At 32.0% G+C, this 17,933-nt stretch overlaps 1 protein-coding gene across 1 annotated transcript in view; it reads right to left on the bottom strand.

The window, feature by feature from the left end:
- LOC113176219 (beta-casein) overlaps positions 1-17,605 on the bottom strand; it is a 100,682-nt gene extending 83,077 nt beyond the window's left edge. Inside the window, exons 1-5 of the mRNA XM_077803137.1 lie at positions 17,555-17,605; positions 16,767-16,793; positions 16,641-16,655; positions 15,412-15,456; positions 13,547-14,098 (exon numbers count right to left, since the gene is read on the bottom strand). Coding sequence (XP_077659263.1) covers positions 13,547-14,098; positions 15,412-15,456; positions 16,641-16,655; positions 16,767-16,793; positions 17,555-17,605 — 690 coding nt within the window. The remainder of the gene's footprint in view (positions 1-13,546; positions 14,099-15,411; positions 15,457-16,640; positions 16,656-16,766; positions 16,794-17,554) is intronic.
- Positions 17,606-17,933: the final 328 nt, after the last annotated feature.

The following is a 17,933-nucleotide window of genomic DNA, read 5'->3' as shown; positions in this document are numbered from 1 at the left end:
TATGAAAGATGATATGTCAAGAGTTATGTAATGTTTTGAACAACCAATAAAAAAAGAAAAAGAAAATTAATGTGTAGATATCAAAGACAAAACAAAACAAAAGCCTTACTGGTGCAAATGCCCTGAGTTTATAAACTAAGTAACAAGAAAATTCATGCTATTACTTTCTTCTGGTAATTGGACCTATGTGAGTATTGCAGATTCTTAGAGTTCAACATTGAATAGAGACCTTAAAGCAGTGATGAAATGATTCAATTTTTCAGAGTTTCAAAGCAACCATTGTAATGCACAGTGCTTTTCGATTGTCTTTCTCTTTAGCCTCTCCAACAGTTCTACCAGCTTAACACCTATCCCTTTGCTGCTTGGTACTATCCTCTACAAATGCAGGACATTCCTTTCCTACCCTTCCTCCCCATCTTTGGACCCATTGCCTCTGAGAATGTTGAAAAACCTGTTATGCCAGTGTGGTGGTAAGTTCAGTAAAATTACCAATTTTGGTGTTCCACTATAGGAAAGTAAAGAATATAGTTTAGAGAACATTCCATGAGGAAAGATATAGAATGAACATTGCAAATAAATACTTAATGCATAGTACTAGCATTACCTGAAATATAATATTGCCAATGCTTTCTGGCATCTGGGGCTCATATTCATTTCTTAGTAACATATGGAGGCAATGTTTTATCCATTCTGGGAGAAAAGTTCATTCTAATGAAGGTAGGGAAAAAAAACTCCACAAATAAAAAATATGAAGACTTCTGACATGAAAAATCAACATCATCCTCCTGTCAGTTTTACTAATCCTAAATACTTTTCTTTTAGTTATATATATGCTAAGTATAAAAATACTATGTAGAAGTAAGGGCACAGATTTGGGCATCCAGTTGTTCTAAATTCAAGACTTGACCATTTTTGCTTATTTGAACTTATTTGACAGTGCTTATTTTTTATAATCTTAAAGATGATCAAATGTAATATTCTTTGTTAAGTGTACTGATGGGAAAATAATGTGGATAAGTAGTAGTCACTTTTTTAGTAGAATTTTATTGTTGATTGCCTTCATTATATGATTTTAACATGTTTTTTTCCAGAAGAATTAAGTCAATTCTCAGGACTCCACAATTATGAAAATTGGTAAGTTTGGAAGTTACATATATAACCAACCCTTGATCCTACTTCCATTTGAAAGATTTTTTATAGTGATAATTTATTTAAATAACAACCTAAAAGCACCTAATTTTAACAAATATAACCCATATTGGAAATTCCTATACAAGTATGGTGTGGATGCTACTAATTTTCCATGAGTATGGATGTTTCTGTCTTTGTAACTGGTAAAACCCATAGTGGGATTCTATTCTTAATGATCACTGTGATAGAAATCCATAGCAAGTCATAGAGTGGATTCAAGTGGTTTCCTTTTAACTAAAGTTGAAAAGGTCCACAGATGTGTTTTGATAACCTTCATATACTATACCAGAGACTCTAATGTGTGTGTGTGTGTGTGTGTGTGTGTGTGTGTGTGTGTGTTCCCTTTCCAATGGGTAGAATTCCTTCCAATGGGTCACATGAAGGAAAATGATAAAATTCTGAACTATGTGGAAACAGTATCTTCAAATCATCTTGTCATACATTCTATGATACTACAAAAGATAGTAGTACTACTTAGTAATAAATTTTCTTCAATTCTTACAATCAAGAGCTATGTATATGTATGTCAGTAATACAAAAATAAAAATAACATTGTTATCTGATGTAATATATATTATAGAAATTTTTCTTACTCACAAAATTATTCAATATAACTAAACTTATATTTCTATTTCTATTCACAGATGTGACTGAGATTTCCATTCTCTGAATTTCTTCTGTCTACCATGTGAAACCAACTGATCCAAAAGCTTTGGCTGCTATTTTAGAATAGAAAAATGCTGTTTTTAGGGCAATCTTTCTTGAGTCATCTTCTGTGTTTTAGATAGCAATATCAGCCTTTCCTTAAATTTTTCTAAACAGTTTATTGTCCAAATTCCAATTGAGTCATGACAATATAGAGGGTAACTAATCAGAGAATATTACAGTCTTTACTAAGTTGCTATGATGGAAATTTTGTTTAAAAAGTTTTTGAATTGTTTCTTCTGCAAGTGGCATCATTTCTAATAATTGTCTGCAGTCCCTGAGATTTTCTCTTTCTTCTTTTCAATAAATTACAATTTAAGGCACAATCCATGTTTTCTGTCATTATTCCTGTCAGCAAGAATTTTTATAATCCTGTCAAGAATCTTCATGCATGTGACATTTTGTTTTTGCTGATTATTATAACACTCTCAATCATATTTAATGAAGATTTTAAAAAAATATTCACCTCTGACTCATGCTGGAGTATTATGAAAGGCATTTGTAAACCAGGTCCAAGATATTTCATTTAATGTCAACTTTTATACAGTATCTCTCATATGGACATAATTACAATTGCAGAAAGGAATAGCACTGTGGCAGTTATGGCAAACTGGGAATTTGAACAACCAGGTTATGCAATTTATTTATGCCATCTAAGTTTACTTGCATCAAATCTACTTGATTAAATCTAAGTGTGTAGCTAGAGAGATACAGATACTTTCAAATAGGGCAACTAAAAAAAAAAAATAGTAAGGTGGTTTCTATGGTAAACTGTTCAGTGCTACCAAGAGCCCAACAAGGAGCTATTTCTCAAAATTGCAATTTTGTTAGTTGCTCTCATATCATCAAAGTCCCAGGTAATATGTACCTTACACTAAGTTTCCCACATAACCAGCCTGTCCTGAAATTTTAATGAGCGACTGGATCTACCAGATCACAGTATATACGTGACAAAGACTCTTTCACTATAACTTAGATAATTTCTATAATTTCCAGCTGTTCAGCATCTGTGTTAGTCAGCTTTTTGTCATTGTGACCAAATTACCTGACAAGAACATCTCAGAGGATAAAAAGTTTATTGGGGCTCATGGCTTCAGAAGTTCAGTCCATGGTGGACTGACTTCATTGCTTTGGGCCTGAATTGAGACAGAACATCATGGCAGAAGAGCATTGTGTAGGATATCTGTTGAGATATTGGAAGCCAGGAAGCAGAAAGTCAGAAATCGTAGAGCACAGGAACAAAATATAATCCTCAAAGGCATGTCCCAGTGTCTTACTTCCTCCAGGTATATTACTTGGTAATACATTAAAATTATTAATCCATCAAATGGATTAATCCACTTATTAGGTCACACATCTTATAAACTAATCATTTCGCCTCTAAACTTTCCTGGATTACCTAACACATGAGCTTTTCAGGGGCTACCTCGTACTACCAAATAGATATAAAATACCTAAATATATGTTTTGCCTTAAAATTAAAAAATTGAGTTTTGGGTTTCCTGCTTTTGCTTAGAATTACGACGTACAAAGAGAAACAATTTGCTTTTCAATCTGGAGATGTTTTACTCAGAATATCGAACCTGCAGAAAATTAATGGAGGAGGAATTTCCTTGTGTCTATATAAAATGTGTCTCTCAGGTTCTGCATCTTGTTATTTTCCAAGGCACCTATGGTATTTGGTACTTTCATGAATCCTATAGGAATGAAGTCATAAACTTTATAGATGCATGATTAACCATAGGATGCTAAGAAAGTCATGCTTTCTGCAAACTAAATTACAGTGCAAGACTAGAGTAGACTTTCCTTTGAAACTGTTCAATGAAGAGGAGGCTTCTATTTGTAAGACAAAAACAATTTATTTTCTGGCACTATTTTATTCAATTTTTTCTTTATTTTTTATAAGAATGAAGACAATGAATTTATGAGATTACTATCTGTAAAGTAAGTACCAAGAATATAACTGAAAATTACCACATTTAAAATATTGCCTTCAATATGTATCACTGCCTCATTAAACTTACATGATCTTTTGTTATTCTCTGAGAAGCAATTGGAAATAGAATAATATTATGAGATGATTCACAACCATTTCATCTATTTAACATTCATCATAATTTCCCCATAAATGTAGTGTGCTTTTAATTTATTGCTTTAATATAAAAGAAAATACATTAATTATTTATTATATTTTTTCTCCCTCCTTATTCCATATATCAAGAAAACAATATAAACATTAGATTAGTTTCTATAAACATTTAAGCTGGGAATTTATTATAAATAGTTTATACTCTATGTGATTTAAAAAGATTTACAGGACCTGGGCCTGTAGCTCAGTGGCAGAGCATTTGCCTAGAATATGTGAGGCAATGGGTCCAGTCCTCAGCACCACATAATAACATAAATAAAATAAAGGCATGTTGTCCATCTACTTCTACAAAAAAAAATGGGACTTATGGGAGAAATTAGAAACGTGGATTGGCATATAAAATCTCTCAATTTTTACATATGGTGAAATTTTTTTTTAATTCCATATGTAGCCAAAATATGGAAAAAAACATATATAGCCTCTTTTTCCTCAAAAAAAAACTGAAATTCATTGGCTATATTCAGCTCGTATGACACCAATCTATGTATCCTCTGCTGTAAATTAAATGAAGAATTCTATTGAGTTTTTAAATTCCTACTTAGAATATACATCTAGATTGAAAACTTGTTACAGTGAAGCAACAGTGTGAAATGGAAAATTAAGTTAGTCATCAAAGAAAATAAACAAAAGAATATGATTTCATCATGAAAAGAAGTGCAATGGGAAGAATTTCAGAAGCAATTCTGGGAGTTAGATATTCTCTAATTCTTTCATATCTTCCAGTATACTAGACTTAATGATTGGGATCCCACTTTCCTTAGTTTCACATGAGATCTACCAAAGTTGTGAATTCTGGTGTCATTTTAATTGCTAAGGACATAGGTTGGTTTTCAACATTTTTTTCTCCAAGCCTTGGACTACTTTTTAATCCACTTGATCATTGTCAAAGAACGAAAACATACCTTGTCATGTTGAAATAGTTCTTAAAATTCTATCAGTATGTGTCCTGTATTTGGAATTGAAGCCTAATCTCTCTCCTTCTCTGCACAATCCCATTATGTGATACTATACCTGTAATAGTTCTGAACAAAGTCTTCCTTTACTAACAAGTTTCATTGATTTCTTTCTTTAACATCTTATATCGAAGAATAGAACTGTTCACAAGATATGCAGATGTTTGTCTTTAACAAAGACTGACATGTGTCCAAGATATTTGTGCCTATTTACGTTTACATTCAGTAGTTACCAAGCATTTTTCTGTGTGAATGTATGTGCATGTGTGTGCGTGCGCATGCCTACACTCACAGGTGTTTGATTTTGCATTGCTTTTTTTTTTATATTACCAATTCTTTTCATTTTAACCCCTCTGGTGGTCCTGGTATTATATAGTAGCTATAATTTGATTTTTCTGTGAACTGGTGATATTGAGCATATTTTCATACATTTAATGGCCATCAGGATATCCTCTCTTTTTTTGATGAAATTACTAAAAGCATAAAGACTTAAGCAGACTAACTTATTTCAACAGAATGTAAGTCTGATGATAAATCCAGAAAACCCCTATATGCCTAGCTCATATTATTGTATTAGCCTATAAACTATTATAATGGTTATCTTTCTTACTGACTTGGGGTTCTGTGTATATTTTATATAATATATTGCATGGCTGGAGTTGTGGCTAATATCTTCTCCCTATCTCTGGTTTGTCTTCTCATCCTTTTAAGGGCTTCTTGTGATGAACAGACATTATTAATGAAGAAAAATAATTAATATTTTAAACCAAAATGATATATTTTCCAATGTCATCTTCTAGAAGTTATATTATTTTACCATTCTTAATTTGTTGTCTACTTTGCACTAATTTTTGTGGAAGCATTTAAACTTAATATATCCATAGGGATATCCAAATGACATCTTAATCCACTCAATTTAACTCAAAGATGATATCGTTCAAAACTGAGTTTCAATGAGAGTGATCTATTTGGGGTTCAAGTTTACTCTAAACATACTTCTTCAGTGACTCAACAAAAATCCTGAGAGTTTTACAAGTGCCCTTCATCCTTGGGAGACCTGACATCCAATTTTTATATGTTTCTGCCTCTTAGTTTTGCTTTAGTACTTACCAAACCTTTATTTTAATGAAGATATCCATCCTGAACTTCTTTGGGGGGAGGTTTACTTCTTCTCTTGGATCTTGGTCTTATAAATATTTTCTGTCTTGCTAGATCTCCAAAGTTTTTCAAAAGATATTTTTAAACATTTAATTCATATTTTCCCATTTCTACTACCCTAAGGATTGGTTAAAATCATCCAGTCTACATTTCGTGAGATAAAAATCCATCTGAAAATAAGTTGTGAGAAAATCTTCTTTCCTATTTATTTCTTACATTTATTACTTATATTTAAGAAAATTGACCCTTGCCTCTCAATTTCAAATACACATACCATTACATTGCAAATAACACTAAAAATCTTAGTAATGAACTTGATAAGAAAGTATTGTTAATTCTTTTTATTATTTTATTTTGAAATAATAATAGATTCTCAACAATTATGAAGACGTGTTTGCAAATACATGGAAATATGTTATGTGTATCTTATGAGATTGGCTTTCTTAGCATAATTTCCTTGAGATTCTTCCAGGTTATATTTATAAATAGTTCATTTCTTTTTATGTCCAGTGGTATCCTATGGTATGCATAATTTGTTCAACAACTGATCCATTGAAGTACCTCTGGGTACTTCCTAGTTTAGGACTACCCTGAATAAAGGTATGGTGAATAGGTGCATACAAATTTCCATAGGAAAGTTTTCATTTATCTGGGAAAATTGTCCATTTGTATAATTGTTGAATTGTATGGCAATAGCATTCCTCAGTATCTACAAATGTTTTTCAGACTGTATATATTCTTTAACATTCCCTCCAACCACGCATCTGTGCTTCACTTTCTCTGCATTATCACCAGCATTTGTGTCACCATATTTCATTTTTCTCATTCTAGTAAGTTTGCAGTGATAGCTCATGATAATTTTGTGTCATGCTCTAATGGTTAATGATGTTGAACTTCTTTTTATGTCTTTATTTGCCAAGTATATATCATCTTAGGTTAAAAACTTTGATTTTGGCTTTTGACCATTTTTAATAGATTTTTTAAATGTTGAGTTTTTAGCTCTTTTAATGTATTCTAGATGTCTTTTTCAAATGTATGGTTTACAGATATGTTTTCAAAGCCAGTGATTTGTCTTTTCATTCTCTTACAGCATATTTTTAATTTTGAAAAGTTGAATTTATGAAATTCCCTCTTATCATGAGTTTTGGTTCAAAGGATTCTGCCTATTATTCCCTCATGAAGACTTTCTTCTGTTTGTCTACAAGTTTTATGTCAATCCATCTTAAGTTAATCATTGTATAAGTTATAAGGTTTAGATTGAGGCTTATGCTTTTGCCTCTGGAAGTCCAATTGCTCCAACACCATTTGTTGATAAGTCTGTCTCCATTCTGTTGAGTTTCTTTTTCATCTTTTCAAAATTATATTGTGTACATTTATATGGGTCTATATCTAGATTCTTCATCATTTCCATTGATGTATGTGACTATGCCTCTACTTGTGCCATGTTATCTTCATTATTATAGTTACCCAATAAATCTTCACATTTGGAAGAATGATTGCTCCCATATTTCTTTCTTTGAAAATTCCTTTGGCTAGTCAAGGGACTTTCCTTTTCCATGTTAATTTTAGAATGTTTGTTTATGCCTATGGAAAAAAATGAAATTGTACCAAATATAAACATCAATCTAGAAATAGTTGGTATCTTATTATATTGAATCTTTTAACTCATGAACACAGTAGTCTATTTAATCATTTAGATGTTTCTAGATTTCTTCCATTAGTGTTTTGTAATTTCACATATAGATACTATACGTGTTTTAAGATTTATAAAGTATTTCTTCTTCTTCAGAGTAGTTACAAATGTTGTTGTTGTTTAAATTTTGATTGTTGATATTTTATCTTACAAACTTATTCACTTATTAGTTCAATAATAGTTTCATAGATTCCTTAGAGTCTTCTATCTAGACAATCATCTTTTCTATAAATAGAGGTAATTCATAAAACTTATATTTATTTTTCTCAGCTTTTCAAGTTGTCTAAAACTTCTAGTGCTCTATTACTAAATGAGTTGTAAGAGTAGACACCCTTGTCTATTCCCAAACTTAGAGGATAAATCTTCACTATTTCACCATTACGTTTGATGTTAGTTGTAGGTTTTTATATAGATGTTCGTCATGGGAATACGGAAGTTTCTCTTTATTCCTAATTTGCAGAGATTTTACTATATACTGGTGCTAAATTTTTACAAATACTTTCTCTGTATAAATTGATATGATCAGTTAATTTTTTTCTTTAGCATTTTGATAAAACAGTCTATATTGAGTAGTTTTCAAATATTATACACCTTATCTATATGGACTAAACCCCACTTGGTGGTGGCAGATTTTTAAATATATTTTGGGGGTTTGAATTGTTAATATTTGTTGAGAGATTTTGCATCTAATTTCATTAGAAATACATTGGCTCTCATTTTCTTTGTGTGTGTGTGTGTGTGTGTGTGTGTGTATACACATATGCATAGATATTAAGTGTATTAATGTGTTTGTGTGTGTTGTAGCTTTTTCTGAGTTTGACATCAGGATAATACTGACCTTATAAAATATGATGAGAAATGTTCCCTCTCTTTTATTTTGGCACACACTTTTACTTGAATGCTTGCTAAAGTTTTCCTATGAAATTATCTGAGCTCAGAAATATCTTTTGTGAACTTTTATTAAATTACACAATAAATTTATTTTTAATGGTTATGGTATTATGCATTCAATAATTATAGTATTATTTAATGGTTTTAATTTTATCTATTTCTTCCTGTATGGATTTTGGTATAGTTCTTAGCTAATAGTTAACAATTATATAGTACTTAACTTCTTAGTGTTTCTCAGATTAGCTTTAAATATACTGATTTTTTTTTTTAAATCAACATACCAACCTTGAAAGTCAGTATTAGTATTACATTTTGGAAAGGGATTCTAGGGATTGAACCCAGGTCTGCTTTACCACTGAGCCACATCACCCACAGTTTTTATATTTTGAGACAGGGTCTCACTAAGTTGCTTAGTGTCTCACAAAGTTGCTTAGGGCCTCACTAAGTTGCTGAGGCTAGCTTCGAACTTTTGATCTTTCGGCCTCAGCCTCCCAAGCTACTGGGATTACAGGTATGTGTCACCATACCTGGCTTTATGATTCCTATTTAAAGGTGAGCAAACTGAGGTACTGGAAGAGGAAATAATTTAGATAAGGACATATTTCAGTAAACATTGGAGCTCACGTTTAAACCTAGTGTGAATGTCTACAGATTCCCATTCTTTCATCCCCTCTACTCTTTCATAGGCTTATCCTTTGAGAAAAAAAAATTTGATGTGATTGAAAAATATAAATAATGCTCATTCATATAATAGAGTTTAGTGAGTTTGTGTTGGGTGTCACAGTATGAGATTGGTGATGTGGGCCAGAGTTGAATAATATAAGATCTTATAGACAACAGCTTTGAGGGAATCTATGTTTATAACAAAATTTTATTCTGATTGCTGGGTAAGAAAGAGGGGTGACTGTAATTCATTTAGGAAGCCATTTTAGCAGTAGAGAAATAGAAGATAATGAAGAATCCATATAAATATTAATTGTGGATGAGTGAAACTTTGGAAAGGTCAATACACATTTCCTAGTTGAGACATAGTGATAAACTGAATGTGAAGGCAGTGACAAAGTACCACAAACAAAGTGGCTTCAAACAATAGAAATTCATTTTTTCACTATTCTGGAGGTTGGAAGTTCATGTTTACTCTAAAAGGTCTAGGAGAAAATCTATCCCATGCCCTTCCCTTAACTTCTGGTGTTGCCAGCAACATCTGGCATTCCTTGGAGATAGGTGCATCACTCCAATTTCTGCCTCTATTGCACATAATATTCTTTTTCGTTTTGTCTCTCTCTTCTCCTCTCCTCATAAGGTTAACAGTCACACTGAATTAAGGGTCCCTTCTACTTTAATATGATCTCATCTTAACTAATTATATCTTCAACGAACTGCTTTCCAAATAAGTTCATATTCTGAGGTCCCAGAAGGACCAGAATTTAGTTTCATAAGTGATATAACCTAGTATAAGGATTGAAGAAAAGAAAGGACAGCACAATGACTTCTAAGTTTCCAGTTTGTATGTCAGAGTAGATTGTAGGGCCAGTTTTTGATGGAAAAGATTTAGGGAAGAGCAAGTGGGAAATGGACACAGTGAAGAGTTGTGATTTTCTATACCAGTTATAGAGATATTAATCAGATACTTAGGTGTAGAGATAGGAAGGCAGTTAGTGCATGAGTTTGGAGCTTACAAAAGACCTAAGTGGGAGATATATATTTGAAAGCCCTCAGCCTAAAGATATATTTTAAGTTGAGAAATTGAACAATTTCAGCCTGGGTAAGGCTAATATCCAGATTACTCCAAAGCCTTGAAGCTTTGGAAAAGATGGAATGAAAGAGGAAGATTGAGAAGTGGAAGGCTGGAAGTTCATGTTCACTCTCAAAGGTCTAGGAGAAAGTCTATCCCAGAGAGTTAAGAGAGAAACCAAGGGTTTATAATATTAAAGGCTTCAAATGAAGAGACATATAATATTTCAGGGAAGAGATGATCAGCTCTACCAAATTCCACTGGTGGATTGAATAAAATGAACACAAATGAGCAAAATGAAAATTGTTGGTAACTTTGAAACACAGTTGTTTCAATGGGGGATGTAATTTAAGAGAATAAATGAGATTATGAAAACAGAACCTAAAGAATTGGAGGCTCAGTGTTAAAGACAAATTGTTATCTTTGAAGATGGCAGTATTACAGCATAAATAGCATTTGCAACATGCTTATGCTGTAATAAGGAAATGAAAACATTGGGGAGATAGGAAGATGAAATTGTTTTCAGAAATGAGTCATTGCACAAATTTAGGAGAATGGAATCAAATGTATAAGAGAAGGAGCTGGTAAAGAAAGAGAGTTCATCACATAAAATGATTACTCCACAGTTAGAGACAATGGTTATCAATCTTACTTCTCTGGAAATTGCAAACACCATGTAAACCAGTTCATCTGATTATGAAAGAACACTTGTTTGCTAGTGTTCCTGTTTGCTAGTGTTAGTGGTGTCAGCATTGTGGAGCCACAAAGTATACCCATCATCCACTATGCAGAGTAATCTTGTTACTAGTGTGTTTATGAAAACTTTAAGTCCTTTGCACTGACTATTTTAAAGTTCTGAGACTGAGGACTTCTCCACAGCATCAATAGCTACCATGTGATGGAGTTTGAAACCAATTTTACATTTGAAGCACTTTTTTTAGGGTGATGACAAAATTTATCACCTAATGCTGAATGCTTTTGAGAGTGAAAGGTACAGATATAATAACTACATATGGAAAATAGGTATGAATCAAGACTTTATAAGAACAAGTGGGGCATGCATCATCCTACATTTTCCTCCTCTTTTCAGATCCTTTAATCATCAATTCAAGACATTCAAATCAAATTCAAAACATTATCCAATAATTATTTGAACACCACTAATAGCCTAAAGTTAACATTAAAGACGTCAATAAGGTATGGAAAATTATAATAAAAACAAGACAACTTAAATATGCCTAAATGATCAATTTATTGAAATGACTGGAAAGGAAATAGGTTCTTGAAGACATATTGGTAAATCCAATCCCAGAAACCATTCTTATATACATTTTTGACATGTTTAGAGTATTTACAACTCAACATTGAACTTACAATTTGGAAATTGCAAAGAGTTCATGAGTCTAATTTAAACTAAACCAATGACATAAAATGCATAAAATAAAAAGAATACAGTTTCATTTTTTCCAGGTAGTTCCATTCAAAAATACATATTTGGTAGCATGATACAAAGAAAAGATGTCTTGTTTCCAGTCTCAGTCAATTCTGTGGAATAGAGAACAAATATAGAATTAATTCTGTTATATGATAAAGCGGATTACTTTTCCCCATTGTATTGGTGTGACTAATTTAAAAAAAAAGAAATTATGTATTTCATTGAACCTTTACATGGAGGCACACAAAGTTAGGATCAGATCAAATATCAGCTCACTAGGAATGTTTTAATGAGATGTCTAACCTATCATGATCACAAAAGGCTTTGTATCTAAGAATCTCAAACAGAATTTTATCTCCCCTTTTGAACACACATACCTAGACCAATAATTTTATTTTGACTTGTGAATTAAAAGAAACAGAGAGTTTTAAGCAAACTAAATACAAAGTTTATGAACCTGGAATAACAATGGAATTTTTCCTTTAATAAAAGCTCAAATGAATTTACATAAAAGTGAAAGAAAATCTATTTTATGGTTTTCTTAAATATGATGGTAATCAAATCTCAGGATACAGACCCTTGAAAACAAGTCAGTCAAATCTATCAATAACACATAAGGAAAATTAAAATTTTCTTGAAATTTTTCATGTTTCAGGTCAGTGGATAAGAGTAAACAGTTGAAAACAAAATGATAATTAGTAAGTAAGTTAACATGTTGATGGAATTTTTCACTATCTGTAGGAGAATGAAATAGAAAAAATAATCAACTATAAAATGAATTGGTCTAATCTCCAAACTTCTCAAACTTACCAAAAATAAGGAGCCGCTAACTTTGAAATCTTCTTAGACCTTGAAAGTAAACAAATAATGAATAAATAAATACATCACTTATCTTTTGACAAAAACAATTGCCTTAAGAATGCTCTAAACAATTAAATAAGCATCTCAAACTTTTCCCCTCATGTACAGATGGCAGAAATAAGGCATGATCTATGGCATATTGGGAATGCATGTCCATGAGGGAAACATTGAAAATAATTAGCTTTCTTTTGCCAACCTCAATCAAACTATCAATTTTAATTTTAATTTTGATTTTGGTAAGTCTTAATGCTCTTTAAATCAGAATTCTTATTTGCATGTGGTAGAACATGCCTTCACTTCCAGTGACCTGGGAGGCTGATACAGGACAAGAGCAAGTTCAAGACGAGCCTCAGTAAGTTAGCAAGAACTTGTCTCAAAGAAAAATAAATAAATGAAAAGTCTATGGATGCATCTCAGTGCTATAGTGCCTCTGAGGTTCAGTCCCTAGAACTGCCAAAAAGAAAAAAAAAAGATATTGAAATTCTTAACAGACAAATTGATTCAGAATCCCTGCAATCTTTTCTTTCAAACACAGTCTATTCTACTTAGACAATCAGAACAACTTAATCAGAATCTAAGTGGGTATGCCTAGGCATTGGAATTGTGGGAGGGTGGCTCTAGGTGATTCTATTGTAGAATCACTGATCTAAATTATAACTTCATTTCTTTGTTCTTTCATTCTCTAGAAGTGCATATTCTAGAACTTTCCTCAACTTATTCTACCATCATATATACATCAGGAGAAAAATGGCAAAGTAAGTAAGTATGGACTTACAGTAACAGGGTTGGAAACTGGGACAAGTGGGTTAGTCACAGGGTAGAGTGGGCGAGTAGGCTGGAACAGAAGATCTTGGTATTCCAGAAAGGCTTGGACAGGCATGTCTCTCTGGGGAAAGGGCACTACTTGCTGGGGAAGAGGTACGATTTTGGATTGAGGGATAGGCGCCTGAGGCTGAGGAAGAACTATGGGAATCTGAGGAAAAACCTGAGGGACCTGGGGGACCTGGGGGATCTGGGGGACCTGTTGCACCACAGGCTGGAGCTGAGGCAGAAGGAGGTGCTGGTTTTGGAGGTCAGTGAGATGTGGGATTTGAGGGACAAATGGGGTTAGCTCTGTTGGTGATTTCAGGAAGGGCATGAGCTTAAGCTTAGAAAGAATGGTCTCTTTAGTTTTGGGGACTTCTGCTATCTCAGGCTGAAGGAGAGACAGCACCATAGCCAGCTGAGAGAGAGTCAGGACGTTCTGGGGAAGGAGGGTGTAAGGCATGAGCTGAGCATAAGGAAGTAGTGGCTGGGCAATGGGGTGGATTTTTTCTTGGCTTTCATCCTGAAAAAAAGAAGAAGAATCTTTCAGTCCATGATTTACCATAACTGTCATTTACAATCAATTAATCTATGGGAAAACTACAAATGAGTGAAGACAATAAAAGAAAGATTTTCACTTATGTCACATAAGAAATCATTTTGGCTCATGTAAAGAAAATGAGTAAAATGTTCCTTAAGAGATTTCTTCTTAAACTCCTCGAATTTTTGGTAGATCTGTTGTCCAAGCTGAAATCAATGTTTAGGAATTTTCTTGGATTTTTTTACCTTTTCCTTAGTTATCAGGATAGTTGTAATTTATATGCTTTGGTCTTTATAGAGCACTGACTTTTCAACCTAAATATGCTAGCAACACAACAAATTATTTTCATATAATGAAGAGACATCAATTTTAAAACACTTAGAGGGACAATTTGTGTATTCATTTTCACTTACTTTTTATGAAAAATCAGTCCTTATTTATGGCTAGATTCAGGGACTCACTTAACATTGGCCAAATTCTAGCATTACTTCTTTAGGTAAAAGGTAGTATAATTGAGTCTTTAAAGTGCATTGATTTTTAAATTTTAATTGGTTTTAGAAAATATTTTGTGTGATAACCAAACCTTCTAATAATAAAACAGGAAGTGGAAATATTACAGTTAGGTAAATGTATTAACTGTAGAATTTTGTTATTCAAAAACTTCTTGATTTTTAAGCAAGCTCTGCTACTTAATTAACTGGATTATGTGGTCACATAGTGTGCACTCAATTCCTCTGAACCTCACTTCTCTCATTTGTAATGGAAATATCCTTAAGAATGTCATCATGCATCCAATAAATATTGTAGTACAATTGACAAAATCTTAATGTCAAATCATTGAATATTCAAGGCAAATCAGCTCATCAATACATCAGGGTAGATATTCTTAACAATATTCTACATCTACACATGAAGAAAATGAAATACAAAGAAACTTGTGGCCAAGGTTATGTCTGAGAAACAGACTTACAACTTGTCAACTTTATTCTGTTTCATCATCATAACATCATAGTTCCCAGTTTGGAGGTGTTTTTACTAATTTGAATTTATTAAACAGATATACCATTAGTACTATCATTAGATAGTTAATCTCTATTCTAGAAATTGATTATGTATTTAAAAAGCACATTGATAACATGGAAAATATATTTAACTTTGCCATTGTTTAATTTCTTATATTGATTGGTAGGTACATGGCATTTACTTTGCAATTCTTAAATTGAACATATACATTATGAATATTTTCATGGATTATGTTTTATAATAATATTAGAAACACAGTCTTGAAAATTTACCTGTATTTGCAGCTGTTCCACATGCTTAACCTTCTCAAGCTTCTCCTAAAACAAATCATGCATTTAAAATGATATTATCTATGAAATTCTAACAGAAAATCATGAAAATGAGTACAGTTAAATATGAATATTTTAGCTTGATATGTGTAATAGATTCCTTTAGAAAAATAAAATATCAAAAATCAGATTTAGTTTTGATTAATAATTCTTAGTTTTCAATATATATCAGAAATTAAAGGCTTCAATAGGTTAATAGAGACACTTTCACTTGCTAATGTCCTTAAGTTAGGATAATGACTGCAACTTTTATATTTAGACCATTCTATAAAGCCTCTATATTAAAAAAAAAAGCCTGTCATATAAAAAAGTCAGATGAATGTAGTCAAGAGAGAAAAAAATTGATGAACACTGTATAAAATAAGCTTCTAATGGAAGCTAATTTCTCTGTACATCATGGTCCTTTTACTGATAACAAATGATGTCTAAAACACCATCTGATTATAAGAGGGGAAAAAACTAATTGAAAACACAGCATAACAACACTTGGTGCATTGTACTAGTCATTATTAGTTCACTTGTTAATGTGTTCAATTTCAAATAAACTATAAGAAATCAATACACCCCCTAAAATTCTCAAGACTTTGTGAAGAAACAATATATATTGTCACACCACTTACTAAACAGATGACAACATTTTCAAGAGTGGTGCAAGGACAAATGTCCACCTGACTCTCTTGAGTAGATTAAGCTCTCACCAAATCCCACTGGCTTTTATTTACCAAAGTGACAACTCTAAGAAAAAAATGTGTCCTAAACATGTTTGCTTACCCACTACACTGCAAGCTCTTGGTTTCATTGACGTCCTAATCTTTAGTTTGTATCATAGCTCCTAATCAGTGTCTGATGCACAGAAATTACTCAATCAATGTTAAAAGTGAATGAGGTCAGAGTACAGAAAGCTCAAGACAGAAAACAGAGCTGTATGATCCATAGGAAATGGGATGGGGAGGCAGTGACACAATTTCAAGTAGGAAGCCCACTTAGAAAGTTCTAGAGTACTAAATTCTCCAGGCATTTTTTCTGTCTTTCAACATATATAAAGGGAATTTACATCAGAATTTGCATGTCATATGTGGCTACATTAGCATAATTACTGTGATGTAACACAATACAAGGCACAGGATTTTATAGTTCTACAATTGGAAATTGCCTCTAAAAATCATTCTTACCTCACTGCTTGAAGTCTGTAAAGAAAAAGAAAAAGAAAAAAGAAAAAATCAGCATTAAATCTACTAGATCATCAGAAAATGTTTTTATTTTATGGATGGAAAAAAATATTTTCAAAAAAAACTTACCTCAGTGGATACACTGAGTTCTTCCTTCTATAAAGAAAAGTAACAAGTCCATTTAGTGTCTGTAGATAATTCATTATTATACATTTAATCTTTTTATGCACTTTATATAGCATTCTTTTAAAAAGTTGGAGAAAGCTTTTTAAAATTTGCATGTCTTTGTACAGACATTAAAAGTAAAATTTTTATTATGTTCCATATTTAGTAAATTTAAATTGGTATATTTCTGTATCACCTGAATTAAGAAGAGATTTGGGAAGGATAACAGAATGTAGTTAATTTAATTTCTATTAAATACTTTTTGTTATGATTATGAGTATACTTATGATTATGATTGTGATTATTTCCTATACTCTGTCCTCTGGTAGTCTTTGGATAAATTCAAAAAGAATTTGACCCACTTCTCTACTGCAAGAGACATATATGTTTGAACAGTTTAATAAGATATATTTATATAATTTATGCATGCATAAAATTGTGTAATTCTACATAGTTATTTGCTGTTTTTCTTTCTTTCTTTTTTTGTCTTGTTTTGTTACTAAGTATTTGTTTGCTTTTCCTTTAGCTACAGGGGGACATTGGAGTAGAAAACATTTGTCCCAGGTTTGAGACCCCACAGGAAAATTGAAAAAGTAGATAAGAGTGAATGATTTTCATAGACACCAAAACAAAATAACAAAAAAGCTGAAAATTCCATTATTTGTATTGTAACATTATTGGTGATATTATTTTCTACATTAGGAATATAAACCCCTATATGTTAGTTTTTTAGGAATTTTCTCTGTACATACCTCCCTTGCAAGAGCAAGAGCCACAAGGCAGGCAAGGATAAGGACCTTCATGGCTACCACGTCCTGTGAATGGAGAAATGAGAGATGGCGATAAATTAGTCAGTCAGATATAATTTGTTATTTCAGTAGAGTTACTTTTCCTTTAAAAAAAATAAAAAATAATACCATGCTTTCATTTTAAGGAAAAATACTATTGGAAATTCTATCATGTAACTAGTCAAAAATCTACTTTGGCTTCCTACACCTAAATATTAAGTTCAATCTATTCAGATTTTTAGCTCATGGATCTCCAGTCTTTTATATTTAAGTTCACTCAGAGTGTTATATTTTGAGTTTTTAAATGTATAAAAATATATAAAATTTACAGAAAGATTTATTT

This window comes from Urocitellus parryii, chromosome 10, assembly GCF_045843805.1.
Source record: "Urocitellus parryii isolate mUroPar1 chromosome 10, mUroPar1.hap1, whole genome shotgun sequence".
NCBI classification, from domain to species: domain Eukaryota; kingdom Metazoa; phylum Chordata; class Mammalia; order Rodentia; family Sciuridae; genus Urocitellus; species Urocitellus parryii.
The sequence above is the reverse complement of the archived record's forward strand: the minus strand, read 5'-3'. Positions and strand labels throughout refer to the sequence as shown.